General features: G+C 52.5%; 1 protein-coding gene across 3 annotated transcripts in view; it reads left to right on the plus strand.

The window, feature by feature from the left end:
- The window catches only part of ACTN1 (actinin alpha 1), a 97413-nt gene extending 85874 nt beyond the window's left edge, over nt 1–11539 (plus strand). Inside the window, exons 12-22 of one of the 3 annotated variants that reach the window (XM_040226217.1) lie at nt 1271–1421; nt 1907–2015; nt 2513–2653; nt 3435–3617; nt 3892–4026; nt 5051–5230; nt 5978–6124; nt 7084–7164; nt 7665–7730; nt 8890–9048; nt 10806–11539. In XM_040226217.1, coding sequence (XP_040082151.1) covers nt 1271–1421; nt 1907–2015; nt 2513–2653; nt 3435–3617; nt 3892–4026; nt 5051–5230; nt 5978–6124; nt 7084–7164; nt 7665–7730; nt 8890–9048; nt 10806–10964 — 1511 coding nt within the window. In that variant the 3' untranslated portion in view covers nt 10965–11539. The remainder of the gene's footprint in view (nt 1–1270; nt 1422–1906; nt 2016–2512; nt 2654–3434; nt 3618–3891; nt 4027–5050; nt 5231–5977; nt 6125–7083; nt 7165–7664; nt 7731–8889; nt 9049–10805) is intronic. The other 2 variants (XM_040226215.1, XM_040226216.1) reach the window with 2 other exon arrangements.
- The last annotated feature ends 3665 nt before the right edge of the window (nt 11540–15204 follow it).

The raw sequence follows: 15204 nt of genomic DNA on the forward strand, positions 1-15204 counted from the left end.
ACCAGGAAAGGCATGAGAAGTGCTGGCGTGCCTGCAATAGGTGCCGACATAGCAGTCTGGCTATAAGTACTCACAGCTGACAATGCTGTTGCCCACTTACCTAAGAACTGTATCTCTCGAGGCTGTCTAAAACCCCTAAACGTGGCTGAAATCACATGTCTGGGATGTTTGCGACGAGTCCATCTACAGTACTACCAGCTGAGGGGCCCACATGCTCCATGGTAGTACAGTGTGTAGTTACGCCACTGGGGGTTCAGCCACTCGACAGAATGTTACAGGGCCATCAGAGTGACTCACGGCCGTGGTGGCAGTATAGAAACTGGTGATGTGCTGCTGAGTATTTTTAAAGTAGGATATGTAATTTATATACACCCAGTGGTTTTAACGCAACATCCATAGAAGGCAAGACTGAAAGGGAGTAGATAAGTAGGCTCATTTGTGATTTTTTTCCCCTCTAAACTCATCATATTAATATTCTTACAAAAAGGAGTAGAGAGAAGGAAAGAAGCCATCACCTCTTGGCTCAGCCCACATTTCCTGAGAGTTGCTGAGCCTCCCTCATGGGGCAAACACCGGAGGTGGGTGTGCAGGCAAAGCCAGATCAGTCTGTCCTGCAGCAGCTGCTTCACAGAGCAGCTGGGGACCGTCATCTAACAGCGATCTGAGAGCTCAATTCTCATCCTCTTCCCTTTGGAAACAAAAATCCAAGAAATGCAAGCCTTGCCTCACCCCTTAAAAGAGAGGGCAGTGCACCTGATGCTTGGAGAGGGTGCTGGCTACTGATGGCTTATGTGCAGAGTGCCCTGGACAGGCTGCCCGCACTGGGTGTAATTGAGGGGCAGGGTCCCTGCAGGGCTGCTGGGGGCCAGCAACTATAAGTGGAGAGAACTCTAAAGATGGGGTACCCCTGAGGAACTTGTTTTCCCCAGGTTATACCGCAGGCGTAGATCGTTGTTTCCTGCTGTTTATAAAGTTCGTGTTATACCCTGACTGTCCACTTAGCCTGCATCATCTGTACATCACCACTCCTGGTGGCCCTGGCACGCACCATGAAAAGGAGTGACTTTCCCACCCTCTGCCCCATCGCACATGTTCCGGCTGCATATCTATGTTCTTGAACTGCAGATAATTGATCATCATATGGGGCACATCTGTCTCCTTGGGATCTACCAGAAGTGGAGCTCCCGGGCCCTGAGGTGGGGGTGGTTGGGATCAAGAAGGTGGGCCTCCGGGCTCCTGCTCAGCCTTGTGCCCGACATATGACCCCCAGGCAAAGAGGCCATGCTGCGGCAGAAGGATTACGAGACGGCTACCCTCTCGGAGATCAAGGCCCTGCTCAAGAAGCACGAGGCCTTCGAGAGTGACCTGGCCGCCCACCAGGACCGTGTGGAACAGATTGCCGCCATTGCCCAGGAGCTCAAGTAAGCCCGGCGGGCACTGTGGCGCTGTGGGAGGTGGGCTCTGGCCTGAAAAGTGAGCTGGGTCCTGGGGCAGGAAGGTCATCGATACAGAAGACGAAGAATGTCCTCGCAGGTGGGGAATAGCCTGCGACCATTCTGTCACAGGCCTTCGGTCCTTACCTACGCCAGTGTGGGACCAGAGGGTGATCGAGTATGGCTCTGAGATCTCGCCTGGTCTTGGTGGCTTCCTGTCACTGGGCATTGCAGTCAAGGCTGGTGTGGCTTCCAGGCGAGGTTGGGGCGGGGGCCCTTGCGGAGGAGAACTGTTCTCCTCCCGGCAGTCTCCTGAAAGCCCAGAGGTTGAGGGTGGGAGTCGGGGTCCTGGAAGGTCTTGAAGAAATGCGCACACCTGGCCTTCCTGGGTCATGAGTGCCCCCCCAGGGAAAGGAGAGCAGGCCACAGAGGTAACCTGGGCCACCTGACTCTTCTCTCTCCTCCCCCCGCAGTGAGCTGGACTATTACGACTCACCCAGTGTCAACGCCCGGTGCCAAAAGATCTGTGACCAGTGGGACAATCTAGGGGCCTTAACCCAGAAGCGAAGGGAAGCTCTGGAGGTGAGAGCCCCTGAGGAGACGGAGACCTGCCTCCAGCAGCCCTGTGTGGCCTTTCTGCTTCGCACCTCTCTCTGCTTTGGGCTAAGAGGCTCCGCTGGGTTCCTCAGACCTTCCCCAGGCCTGGTCTGACCATGGAAAGCTCATACTGGCACTGGACTTGACCTTTGCCCTGATGGAGAGGCCCTGATCATATCTTCTCCGCCTCCTGATTTAGTGTACTTGGACCAAGAGCCCCAGCTGTTTGAGAACCTTCCTGTTCTCCAAACCGGACTCTCTGGGGGCTAGGCGGGTGACTCCAGTGTGGGGTGGTCCATACACCCTATATTAAGAACCAGCACTCTGGAGAGTCTGTTCCGAGTTATCTGGTCCTTTCAGACCTGAAACTCTCTGGGCTAGCCAGAAAGATCTTGAAGTCTACTGGGTTTGTGGGGGGTTGGTGATTCTGGACATGATGTTACTAAGCACCTTCCCATCTCCATGCCATTTGGCACTCCCAGCGCACGGAGAAACTGCTGGAGACCATTGACCAACTGTACTTGGAGTACGCTAAGCGGGCCGCGCCCTTCAACAACTGGATGGAGGGGGCCATGGAGGACCTTCAGGACACCTTCATCGTGCACACCATCGAGGAGATCCAGGTGTGCTGCCGACGCCCTCGTCCATGGAGCTGGCTTTGCACAGCCCACACACTGCCCTTGTAGGGAGACGGCTCAGGGTAGCCTCCCCAAGGATGTTCTAGGTTTGAAAGCTTTGTGTTTTATTTATTTTGACTCCGTAATATATGCATATGGTAACAAATCTATAAGCTAAAGAGACTGTGCAATGAGTTTCCCTCCTAGCCTTTGTCCCCCAGCGCCCCTCTCCAGAGGAGAGCAGGACACGATCTCTGCATAGGCGAGCACATTTGTTTATTAATATGTTCTTCCCCCAGTTTTTATGTAAAAAGTAGCTTCTATTATATACTGTATCCTGAACCTTTATTTCTAACCTCATAATTATCTTGGAGCTCGTTTCTCTGCAATAAACCATTCTTTTGTACAGCTACAGAGTGTTAGATGAAAAAGGTTTTGCAGAACAATGAGAAAGTGTGTTGGGAGAGGTCCCTTGAATAGACCCAGGGCACCCCTTGTCCCCAACCTAACTATGGGGTGGTGAGCAGCCCAGGGAGATTGCTGCTGGATTCACCAGGCCTGAGCATGAAGCTGTGGCACCTTCCTGTGGCCAGCCCAGCCATCCTGGTTCTCAGCTGAAAGAGTCTGGGTTGATGCCTCCAGGCCGCCCAGCTGGTGTGGGCCTCCGGTGGCCCCTTCACCCACTTCTGCCCTGGGACCTGCAGGTCTCCCTTGGCTTATCTTGCCCATGGGAGGCACCAGTCCCTCCCAGTCACTGTGCTTCTTCTGCACACCCGCCTCTCTCCAGGGACTGACCACAGCCCATGAGCAGTTCAAGGCCACCCTCCCCGATGCTGACAAGGAGCGCCTGGCTATCCTGGGAATCCACAATGAGGTGTCCAAGATTGTCCAGACCTACCACGTCAACATGGCAGGCACCAACCCCTACACAACCATCACGCCTCAGGAGATCAATGGCAAATGGGACCATGTGAGTCCAAGGGCTGAGTGGGGTGCTGGCGGAGCCATTGTAAGTTTCAGAAGGGCAGGGATTTTTGTCTCTCTGTATTGTTGATTTTCATTGATTTCAGTATCGTACAGTAAGTACTCATTGTCCGTCAAGCAAATGAATGGATTTCTAGAACAGGTCAATGTGTTCACTCCTATTACTGCCTGGCCTCTCCCCTTCATGGCTCCTCCATTGCCTCTGACGTGGAGGCAGATGGCCGGCCCATCCTAATGCCCCCTGACCGTTTCTGCCCCAGGTGCGGCAGCTGGTGCCACGGAGGGACCAGGCCCTGACGGAGGAGCATGCCCGCCAGCAGCACAACGAAAGGCTACGCAAGCAGTTTGGGGCCCAGGCCAACGTCATCGGGCCCTGGATCCAGACCAAGATGGAGGTGGGTCCCAGCATGGAAGGCAGGGCAGGGGCTTCCACCCTTCCCCGCACCATCCCAGTCAGGCTTGCCCTGTCTCCTCCTGGACGGGAGCTGTGGGTCCTGAACCCACAGCTGGCCTGCTGCCCCATGGAGGGTGTGGGACCCGTGCCCACACAGGGACACCACATGAGACAGTCCCATGGGAGGATCAGTGCCTAGGTGACTGATTCGGCTTGCCCTGTGGCATATGTGGTTGAGCTGGTCTCCCTTCCTCCTGAATCATTAGCTTGGCCAGAAGGAGGTGATCTCCCCAGAGAGAGAACTGTGCTTTGGGCAAGCGTGAAATTCTTTGCTGTATTGTTGGACCAGGTATCAGGTTGATGTAGATAAGGAAGGAACACTGCTTGGGTTAGAGCATGCTGTCCCTCTGAATTCCGTGAAGGCAGAGACCATGTCGAGTTCCTGTGTGCTTTCCTGGACCCCAACTCCACCTGCTTAGCACATTATGCATGGTAGTAGGTGCTCCAGAAATGCTTGCTAAGTTGAACTGAGTTCCCAGAAAGTGCTTTCACAAGCAAGGTGTGTTTATATGGATGAAAGAGATAGGATTAGGCCTGGACCATGGAGACAGGTGAGATTGAGGCGGGTGAGGCAGGCCTCTGAGGAACAGAACCGCAGGAGCATGTTCATTGAGAAGGTGAGCCAGGTGCCCTGAGGCTGTGAGGAACCCAGCTCAGTGGGAGAACTTCCCTGAGATGGATGGTAGTCAGGAACGGGCCTGGGATGGGAGTTTGAATGGCAGGTAGAGGAGTGAACCTTTAAGTTAGCAACTGACCTTGCATCCCCTTCCTGAGGCTGAGGGGTACCTGAGAAATGAGAAGTATTCATCTGGTGATAACAGTCAGTGCTGGTCAGATTCCTTTATGATGCTATTTCCATGCCAAGAATCATCAGAAGGGTTGGTCAGTGACCTGGGGGCCCCAGTCTCCACCCTGGGTGCCCAGAGTGCATAGGTCTCACAAGGGCCTCCTTTCTGGGTGAGCAGGAGATCGGAAGGATCTCCATTGAGATGCACGGGACCCTGGAGGACCAGCTCAACCACCTGCGGCAATATGAGAAGAGCATCGTCAACTACAAGCCCAAGATCGACCAGCTGGAGGGCGACCACCAGCTCATCCAGGAGGCACTCATCTTCGACAACAAGCACACAAACTACACCATGGAGGTGGGCACCACCAGCCTTGCTCCCCTGGAGAAGGAGCCCTGGATCCCCCTTCTGCTTCCCTTGGCTGGGGCAGTGGTAGTGGGGGGTCACCCATCATTCCAAGACCGGTCGTATAGTAGGATAAACCCTAGCTTTTAAGTGAGAGGATCCTCGCTTCTCCTCCCTCCTGAAGCTCTGAGTCTTCGGTCTTCAGTGCCTTTTGAATTTCCCAAGGAGCTTGCTGAGAATGCAGATTTCCAGGCTCCGTCCCAGAATTTGATTCACTAGGTCTGGGATGGGACTCGGGTATCTAAATTTTTTAACCAGTACCTGGCGATTCTGAGACCGGTGGTCACCAGACACTGGTTTGGCCTCTGCTTTTTAAATGACCTACTTGTTTTGACCATGAAGGCATGGGTGTGAGGTTATAGAGTTGGATATTCAGGGTATTACCCACTTTTTTGTCCTTTGATCTTCCCCACTGTCAATTTTGCCCTTTTTCCTGACTTGACCACGCTGGTCATTCTGGTCTCTGCTGTTCTGAGCAGAAACCATCACCCTTCTATGCTTCCCCCTTCATCATCTGGGTCCTCTGTCCTGGTTTGCTGTCGTCGTCCTGGTTCCCCAGTGCCTGGTGACTCTGTTATTCCAGGCAGAAGGTCAGGTTTGATTGCACTGGTCATTTTGATGGTCAGGGGAGGGAGTAGGGAGGGGTGACCCAGCCCCAGGCCTGGGACCCCTTTGCTGACGGGCCTTGCCTGCCTGCAGCACATCCGTGTGGGCTGGGAGCAGCTCCTAACCACCATCGCCAGGACCATCAATGAGGTGGAGAACCAGATCCTGACCAGGGACGCCAAGGGCATCAGCCAGGAGCAGATGAATGAGTTCCGGGCCTCCTTCAACCACTTTGACCGGGTGAGCTCCACCCCTGCACTCACTGAGGGCAGCCCCGGCCCCAGGGCCCTGGAGGGCACTGCCCAGGGCATGGGCCCACTTCCTGGGCAAGTGAGGAGGAGGAGGGGGAGGGAGGAACTACAGTCAGCCTGCTCTGACTCTCCACCACCCCAGGCGGGCCTTAGAAGCTGTCCAAGTGTCCCGTGAGCATCCCTGCTTTCCTGGAGAGAGTGCTCGTGTTGTGGGTGAAGAGAAGCCCTCAGACCCCTGACTCTTGCTCTCCTACCATGAGGAGTCACTTCCTGGGGGCAAGGCTGCCATAGCCTCGAGGGAGGGCCTGCTGTCCCTGGCTATGAGGACCATCCCCTGCCTGTGCCTGGGGACAGAGCAGAGCCTCCATCCTCCCCCAGCCCCGGGGGTAGCCTTTCGGACCCCTGGTAGAGGTGTCAGAGTTATCAGAGTCCTCCTGGATTCTCATCCAGTTTTGTGTGGGCTGCCCCTCTCAGTGCCTTGGGGCTTTGTGGTGGCCACAGCGGGTGGGAGCATGGGCTTGGGTGCTGCCCACCACCCCTGCCTGCTTCACTGCCCTCCAGGCACCTGGGTGGGTGGCGTCCTCCTGGAAAACCCTGCTCAGGGCATCGGGGCCAGAGGTGGGCTGGGCACTCTTCTGGGGGAGCTTCTTACCCCCATGGCTCACCATGCTTCCCTCCGGCTTACTCCCCCGGGGCAGGACAGCTGCGTGTACCGGGGAGAGAGTCCCCCTCTGGACCACGTCCGTGTGTCTAACCTTGTGCACTTTTATTTCCCTCCTCCCCCCCACCCCTCCACCCTCCACCCTCCACCTTCCCCATCCGCATGCCTTCGTCCCTGTCTCTACCCACACACGCTACCCTCCACTGGGGCATGGCCCACCCCTCCCCCTCACGGCCTCCACCTCCCTGGCACCGCATGGCTCGCTGGCTGGCGCACGGCGGCCCCAGGATCACTCCGGCACGCTGGGTCCCGAGGAGTTCAAAGCCTGCCTCATCAGCTTGGGTTATGATATTGGCAACGACCCCCAGGTACTCACCTCCTGCATGGAGCACGCTCAGGGGTGGCGTCCGGGGCGAGAAATAATGCGTTTCTCCTTTTTTCTTTTCTCTCTCTCTCTCTCTGGATCTCCTTGCCTCCCTTTTCCTGTGGGCTGCGGGGCTCGTCTTCTGCTGTCCCCGCCTGGCCCCTGGCGGGCTCCTCCTCCCACTACTCCGACCTCTGACCTCTGCCCTCGGTTATCTTTCGTGGGAACCTGCACGGTGCCCACCTTCTTCCCTCCTCATCGCTCTCCATCCCGTGGACGGATTTTTGCATCTCCCTGCTCTGTCTTCCTCCTTCCTGTGGATATCTTCCCTGGATGTGTATTTGCATCTCTTCCTCCTGTGTTCCTCTCCCCTTCCTGACCGCCTCTGCCACCGCTCCCCAAAACCATACACCTCGACCTCCCCTCTGGCCATCTGTGCCCTGTCTTCCTGGCCCTTGGCCGGCCCTTTCTCCTCCTTGTGTCTTGGTGCCCCTGGCCCCACAGAAGAAGACAGGCATGATGGACACGGATGATTTCCGCGCCTGCCTTATCTCCATGGGTTACAACATGGTAATGTAAACCCCACCCTCTGCCCTGGCAAGGGGCAGCCAGCCAGATGACCGGAGAGGCCGAGTCCTGGCCGTGGTGGGCTGGAGGCCCTCAGGCTCAGGGCCCCCATCCCTGGAGGGGCCTCAAGATTCTGGTCCATGGGGAAGATGGTGTCCTGAAAGGCTGGGCCCCAGCTGTGGGGCCTATGTGCGTCCGGGAGATCTGGCCCTCTTGGCTCTCTCTGCCGGTTCTCTTTTGATATTTACAATCAAAGTGGGCTTTTTGTTTTTTTGCTCCCATCGTGGATGGTGGGGCTGACTCCGAGGCTGCTGGGCAGGACTGTGGTGGGCACTCTGGGTGGGGGTTGGTTCAGCTCAATCTCACCTGAGGCCTGGAGAGTTCCACCTCTGTCCTGGTGATGGCTTCAGCCAGGCATGCTGCCCCTTTGTTTGTTACCCCAAGCTCCTTCCCAACCTTCTCCGCTGCCTTGCCCTCATGCAGGCCTTCTGAGCAGGGCAGGGGCCTCAGCTGGGCAGCCTCAACTCCTGGCCTACCTTGCAAAGTCCAGAGCCCTTGGGCAGCCCAGCGCAGGAGCAAGGGCATGGGCTTTAGAAGCAAGGAAGCTGGGAATAAATCCCAGTTCTGTCACCCCCTGCTTGGGGGCCCAGATAAGGAAGGTGAGGGGAATGCAGCCAGACCATTGTAATGGTTAAATGAAGCAACTCAATGTGAGTGCTGTGCCGTGTCTGACACACAGAATGTACAGTGTGGTGGAGGCCCAAGTTCATGTCTCAGCTCTACTACCCCCTGGCTGTGTGACCTTTGGCAAGTCACTAAGCCTGTCTGGGCCTTAGGTTTCTCCTCTGGAAACATGATGAAGATAATAAATAGCTACTTTATGGTTGTGAGGAGGGCTAAATGAATTTTACACAGCGCTTCAAATAGAGCCTGGTATATAGTATATGCTGAGTGTTAGCCAGTGCTGTCATTAGTTGTCATCAGCATTATCATTTTTGTCCCAAGAGGAGCACAGGCATCCGTAGAGGGTGGGAAACCGAGACAACTCAGGTTGGGTCAGGGGCCCCTCTGATGGCCTCAAGCACTCTGAGCCCCAGAGGCTTCAGGTCCACAGAGAGACGAGACTGTGGCTGACGGGCCTGGGACTGGCTTTTCCCTCCAGGGAGAGGCAGAGTTTGCCCGTATCATGAGCATCGTGGACCCCAACCGCCTGGGGGTGGTGACGTTCCAGGCCTTCATCGACTTCATGTCTCGTGAGACAGCTGATACAGATACAGCAGATCAAGTCATGGCTTCCTTCAAGATCCTGGCCGGGGATAAGGTGGGTGTGCCGTGGCGGAGGCGCCACGCGGAGCTGGGCTGAATTGGAGGGGAGGTCGTGACTTCGCTGTTCCTTCTTCCCCTACTGAGCCTCACGGCTGTCCACCTCTACCCGTTTCTGTAACATTTGGGCATTAGCTAAGAGGTCAGGACACTGCATTAGCTTAAGGGAGTCCCCTGCCATGGACATTGCATGTCGTACTTATGATGAGATACTGGCGATGAAATGACTAGTGGTGGAGGGCAGTCCAGTGAGAAAGCGTATGAGTGAGTGGGTGATGAAAGGTCAGTCTGGGAACTTAAGACTTCAGCCCTGCATCAGTCTGGGCACAAGCCATGGCATGTGGATGGGAAGCAGGAAAGAAACGTGTTTCTCATTTGTCTACCCTAGGCAGTCAGCTTCAGTTCTCCAAATCTCCCAAGTTCCCTGCACTGCCAGGCCCAACAGTGAGAAAGTAGGAGCATCCCGGGGACTTTGGGGGCAGAGGGGTCTAGAGGTCAGAGTCCCTTCCTGTAAAATTCATAGGATAATCCTTAGGCCATCCTTCCTTAGCCAGCAGGGAGAGTAGTTTCTGAACTGTCTCAGTCTATGTTGAAGTAAAGACTGAACCAACAAAGAGGTTCCTAAAGCTCTTATTTACGTTCAAGGACACCCTGTTAGAGTCACAGCACTTTGGAGCTGGAAGGACCCTCCGAAACCACCTCCTTGAAGTGACTCACTTGGTCGCGGAAGTCTCTGGGGCCCAGAAAGGGATCTGATCTCTTGACTCTTGAAGTGACTTGAGGGCCAACCTCTCTCTGTCTCCTTCAGACTGGCTCCTTAGGAGACTCTGGCAGAAGTAGGGCAAGTCCCTGAACACTTGGGAAGCCACAAGCTCCCCAAAGATTCAGGTTCCAAGTAGACTTTGATGGGCAAGCCCAAGACAGGGAGGAAGCAGACATCCCAGCCTGGGAACCAGATGGGCTGGGGGAAGGTTACGATATCTATCAGTGGCAGTGATGCCCCAAACTGGAGGCTCCTGTAATTTATGAGAACTGTGTGATCTCCTCAGAGCCCAGCTGAGCTGGATGTGGGAGTCCTACTCTGTTTCACCAAATATGGTGTTGCTAATTTTGTTCCAGCCTGTGGTTGGTGCAGGCTAGAGAGATACAGGAAAAGATTATAGGTGGGAAGGCAATGGCACCCCACCGCAGTACTCTTGCCTGGAAAATCCAATGGATGGAGGAGCCTGGTTGGCTGCAGTCCATGGGGTCGCTAAGAGTCAGACACGACTGAGTGACTTCACTTTGACTTTTCACTTTCATGCACTGGAGAAGGAAATGGCAACCCACTCCAGTATTCTTGTCTGAAGAATCCCAGGGATGGGGGAGCCCGGTGGGCTGCCGTCTATGGGGTCACACAGAGTCGGACACGACTGAAGCGACTTAGCAGCAGCAGCAGCTCTTGGAATTACTTGGGAATAGGCTAAAGCAGTTACTGAAGTGAAAAACATAAGAGGATTGAAATGTATGTTATTTAAATATATATACATACACATAGATATGCACATACCAGGGAATCATGTACATATATAGATAACATTTATACATATGTGTCTGTATCATATAACCTGTCATAAAATTTATTTATTTACATATATGCCTGATACAGGTATGTGTAATGTACATGGAATGGGGCCGGGACAGGGTGCCTCACCTCCTGAGTGAGGTTCCCGACCTCTGGGCTTTGTGGCCTCCCTGAGTGCATTGTTTCCGCAGAACTACATCACGGTGGACGAGCTGCGCAGAGAGCTGCCGCCTGACCAGGCTGAGTACTGCATCGCGCGAATGGCCCCCTACACCGGCCCCGACGCCGTGCCCGGTGCTCTGGACTACATGTCCTTCTCCACGGCGCTGTACGGCGAGAGTGACCTCTAACCCGCCCCGCCCGGTCCACGCCTCCGCCCCGTCGCTGTGCGAGCCCCACCCTGCGCCTCCGCTGTCCCCCCTCTCCTGTCCGGGCTTGGTTTCACGCTCTGCCTCCAGTGGGCGAGCTGGGACCCGTGTGGCATCCAGCCTCCCTGCCCGTGAAGTGACAGTTTACAAAATTATTTTCTGCAAAAAAGAAAAAAAAGTTACGTTAAAAAAAAAAAAAGTTAAAAAAACCAAAAAAACCACATATTTTATTATACAAAAAGTATTTTTTTCTCCACCAGACTTAAATGGAAAAGAGGAAGAATTAACTATTTGCACCGAAATGTTTTGTTTTCTTGTGACATAGGAAAATAACCAAGCACAATGTTATATCCATCCTTTTTATCGATTTTTTTTTTTCCTTTCTATCTGTACCATCTGCTGTATTCATTTCTCCAATCTCTTGTCCGCCTTGACGTGGGAGTGGGAGGTGAGGGTAGGGGAGATCTTGTCAAAAGGCACATTGGTGCATGTGTGTTTGCTAGCTCACTTGTCCATGAAAATATTTTATGATATTAAAGAAAATCTTTTGAAATGGCTCTTTTCTTAAGGAAGAGAATTTATGTGGCTTGTCTTCTCATTTTTGAAGTCCAGGGGTGTATGTAATTACCCTCTTCATCAGCACACACTTTTTGCCCCCAAATACTGCCTATTAAAAATGGTCAGGACAAAATTGCCAAGTGTGGACAACTTTGGTCCTATTTGGCATACACTGTGTTAAAGCAGCAACACCCCCATGGTCCGTTCTTTGCTCCTTGCTTACTGTTTTCCGAAAGAGTGCATGGGATCAAGGATGGTGTGGGGCACCTATACCACCTCCCTCATATGCTTTTGACCTTGGCACATTCAACCTTATACTTCTGTTTCGTTTTCAAGAGGAGAATATGGTTTCCTCACAAGGCTCCTATGCGTTGAAAATAAACCCTACTTTTGTTTCTCACATCATCAAACCACTCTGTGACATCTACATGCCCTGGTTCCTTGTATTTTTGTTGCAGGAGACACTCAGGAAGTCATCTCATCCCCTGCTCTTCAGACTGTCCCGTAGACAGCAGCTGTCCAGCCTCACCTGGGAGGCTGTTGGAAATGCAGGCTCTCAAGTCTACCCCAGATCCTCTCGTTAGAATCTGCCTATAAACAAGGTCCCCAGGGGATCTATGTTTCTTTTGATTTTTCCTCCTTGCCTCTTCCTCCTCGAGGCTTCTACTCACAGTACAGGCAGCGAGGACTGCCAGTAATGGTATCAGTAACAGTGCAGTGATTTAGAGACATAATTTAGCAATAGAAGCTACAGGTCTGTGTTCCAGTTCTAACTGTTCTCAAGGAGTAAAGCAGTTTCGTGCAGCAGTAACAGGGAGTTGAGTCTGTGGAGTCTGACAGCCAGAGTTCAAACCTACAACTGCCATTTCCAAAATGGGTAAACCGCACACTACAGTTCTCTTATCCACTAACAGGGAACAATAGTGCTGCTGGAAAGTTGATGCTCTAACATATAGAACTCCTAAAGTATTAGTGCATATAAATGTTAGTTGTGGTCAGTCCTACTTTAAGTTTTAAGGGATTCGCTTGAAGGATCTCTTTAAAAGAGAACTCTTGTGATATAAGTCCTCTCATATAAGAAGACTAAGACCAAATTGGGACTTATTGAACTGGGGCCAGAGATGACAGTTTTCCAGTGTAAGCCCCATTTGTCTAGGAATTAGTTCCATGAGTTTCTGGAACACCCACTGCCCTGGGAAAGAGGCAAGGCTATTCAGGAGAATGGACGTGGGGAGAGGTTGGCTTTTGCTTTGGGAACCATAACTGCAGGTTTTCCCACTGGCTGGCAGAAAGCCATACCTGCTCAAGGTAGGCCTGCTGTGATGGCAGCTTGGTGGGGAAGACTGTGGTTTAAGAGTTGAGGAGAAGGAAATTGTTCCAACCAGAAAGTTTCCTAAACTCAGGCTGTAAGTGCATTAATAAGCCTCAATTTTCAGGGACTTCCCTGGTGGTCTAGTAGTTAAAAGACTCCAAGCTTCCACTGCAGGGGATGTAGGTTCGACCCCTGGTCAGGGAACTAAGATCCCAAGTGCTGTGCGTCATGGCCACAATATTAAACAAAGCCCCACAAAATCCCCCTCAATTTCCGGAGGTATGATCAGTCTTTAAAAGAATGTGTAAGAGTCGTTTGAACAAGGTGTATTTATAGAGTTATTCCACAGTCTTCAAGGGTTTGAGTTTCTCAACGTTCAAGGGTGCTTATATGTGTGCAAACGACTATAATTTTCAATCCATTAGAGGTAAAATCTTAAAATTTCATTTCTCAAGCTTTTAAGTGCATCATGGACATCTTGTTTTATTGATGATGTAATTTTTCTATAAAAATAAAAGCACTTCTGTGTCTTAATCATTCATACATCATAACAGATTTAATCCTCCAGAACAACCCTGTTTGCAAACTTTGTTAAATCCCTTTAAATATTTTAAACATATTAGCAAGTTTTAATCACTCTTTTCAAGACAACCCAGGCAGATTCAAATCCATGCTGCAGAGTTTCACTCAGCACAAAGCAATTGAAATATTATAAATGCAGTAAATGAGGTTCCCTGGAGCAGTTCAAAGCTGTTTACTAACAATTCTCTTAGACCTCCAAAATTGAAATTACACGTCTCATTTCAGTTACACATTGCAGATGGAAAGTCACAAAGCTGTTATATGCTGGGTTCTTTCATGTGTTCAGTCACCTTAACCCACTCGTCATGATGCATACAAAACTGCTGAACACTACCACCGTGTTAGTACCAAGAGTTTGATTAATGAATACTTCATCTGTTTAGTTATTTCTAAAGAGGCGAGTTCAAGTCCTTTTGCTACTCATTGCTGGCTTTTGGGGTCAGAGGTTCAAGTGATACATATATATATATTTAGGAAAATACCACTGAGGAGTCCTCTGAGCTGTGTGATGGGCTGAATAATGGTCCTCACAAGATGTCTGTTGTCCTAATCCCTTGGATCCTGTGACTATGTTACTTTACCTGGCAAACGGGACTTTGCAGGTGTAACTGAGCTAAAGTCCTTAATGGAGACATTGTTCTGGATTATCTGGGTGGGCTTTGATGAAGAGGGATGTGACGACGGAGGTAGAGGTTGGAATGGCATGAGGCCAGGAGCCAAGGAACGCACTGTCTTCTAGAAGCTGGAACAGGCAAGGAGATGGAAGCCCCACTTAGGGCCTCAGTGGGAATGCCGCCCTGCTGAACCATTTTAGGTTTCTGAACTGAGAAGATAATAATTTCGTATTTTAAGGCACTACATGTGCGGTAGTTTGTTCGTGCAGCAATAGGAAGCTAATACTTGCTTCACCATCCAGGCTTCTGGACAGACTGGCTGCCCCCACCCCGACTCCCCCCACCCCGATGTCAGTGACTTGTGTTGTAGGCTTGAGGCTTTGGCTCAACCACCCCAGCTTGAGAGGCCTAAACTTGCAAAACGTCAGCTCCGGGGAGGCTGCCACAGGTGCTGAGCAGAACCCCTAACCCTAAAATTGCCAGTCTGCAGAGGAGGAAGACGGAGGTTTCAGATGAAACCTCCAAAGGGCCAGAATGACTATGCCCAGTGGGGGCGGTTGGGGGGTGGTTGCTGGTTAGTGGCACTGGCTGAGGGGCTGAAGGCTGTGGGCTTATCCCCTAATGGCGTAGGTGACCTCACATGGACGAGAGTCCCCCAAGGTCTCAGGCTGTTCCCTGGCCCCCAGACCAGGCCAAACTTAGGGGGACAGAAGAGAGGTAACAGCAGCAGCACTGCCACCAGAACCACTGAAGGCCTCGTCCACATGCGCTGCCCTGCAGGGTGGAGCTGGGGAGGGCCCCTTTCCACACCCTGATGCTGGGGAAGCCTGGATATGGGAGCTGGAAGCCCACGTCGAGGCCGAGAGGGCCCAGGGTTTACAGGACACTCAGGCGTGGTGGGATGGAGTCCTTCAGCTAAACAAAAGCTCTAGGGGCCACTTTGTGACCATCGAGGCTTTCGAAGCTCCAAGAGAGGTGGGGGAGTCCCCGTCTGGGCAAGCACAGCTCAGGTGCTGCTGTGGGACCTTTGGCTAGTTATTGGACACCTTGCCAGCTTAGAGATGAAGGGGAGATGAGACTTCAGGGTGTCTCCTGAACCCAGGACCTAGGTGGCAGCTCAGCCTCAGGTTGGGACCTGCCACAGGCCCTAGGAAGC

This window comes from Oryx dammah, unplaced genomic scaffold (genome assembly GCF_014754425.2).
Source record: "Oryx dammah isolate SB20612 unplaced genomic scaffold, SCBI_Odam_1.1 HiC_scaffold_26, whole genome shotgun sequence".
Taxonomy (NCBI): Eukaryota; Metazoa; Chordata; class Mammalia; order Artiodactyla; family Bovidae; genus Oryx; species Oryx dammah.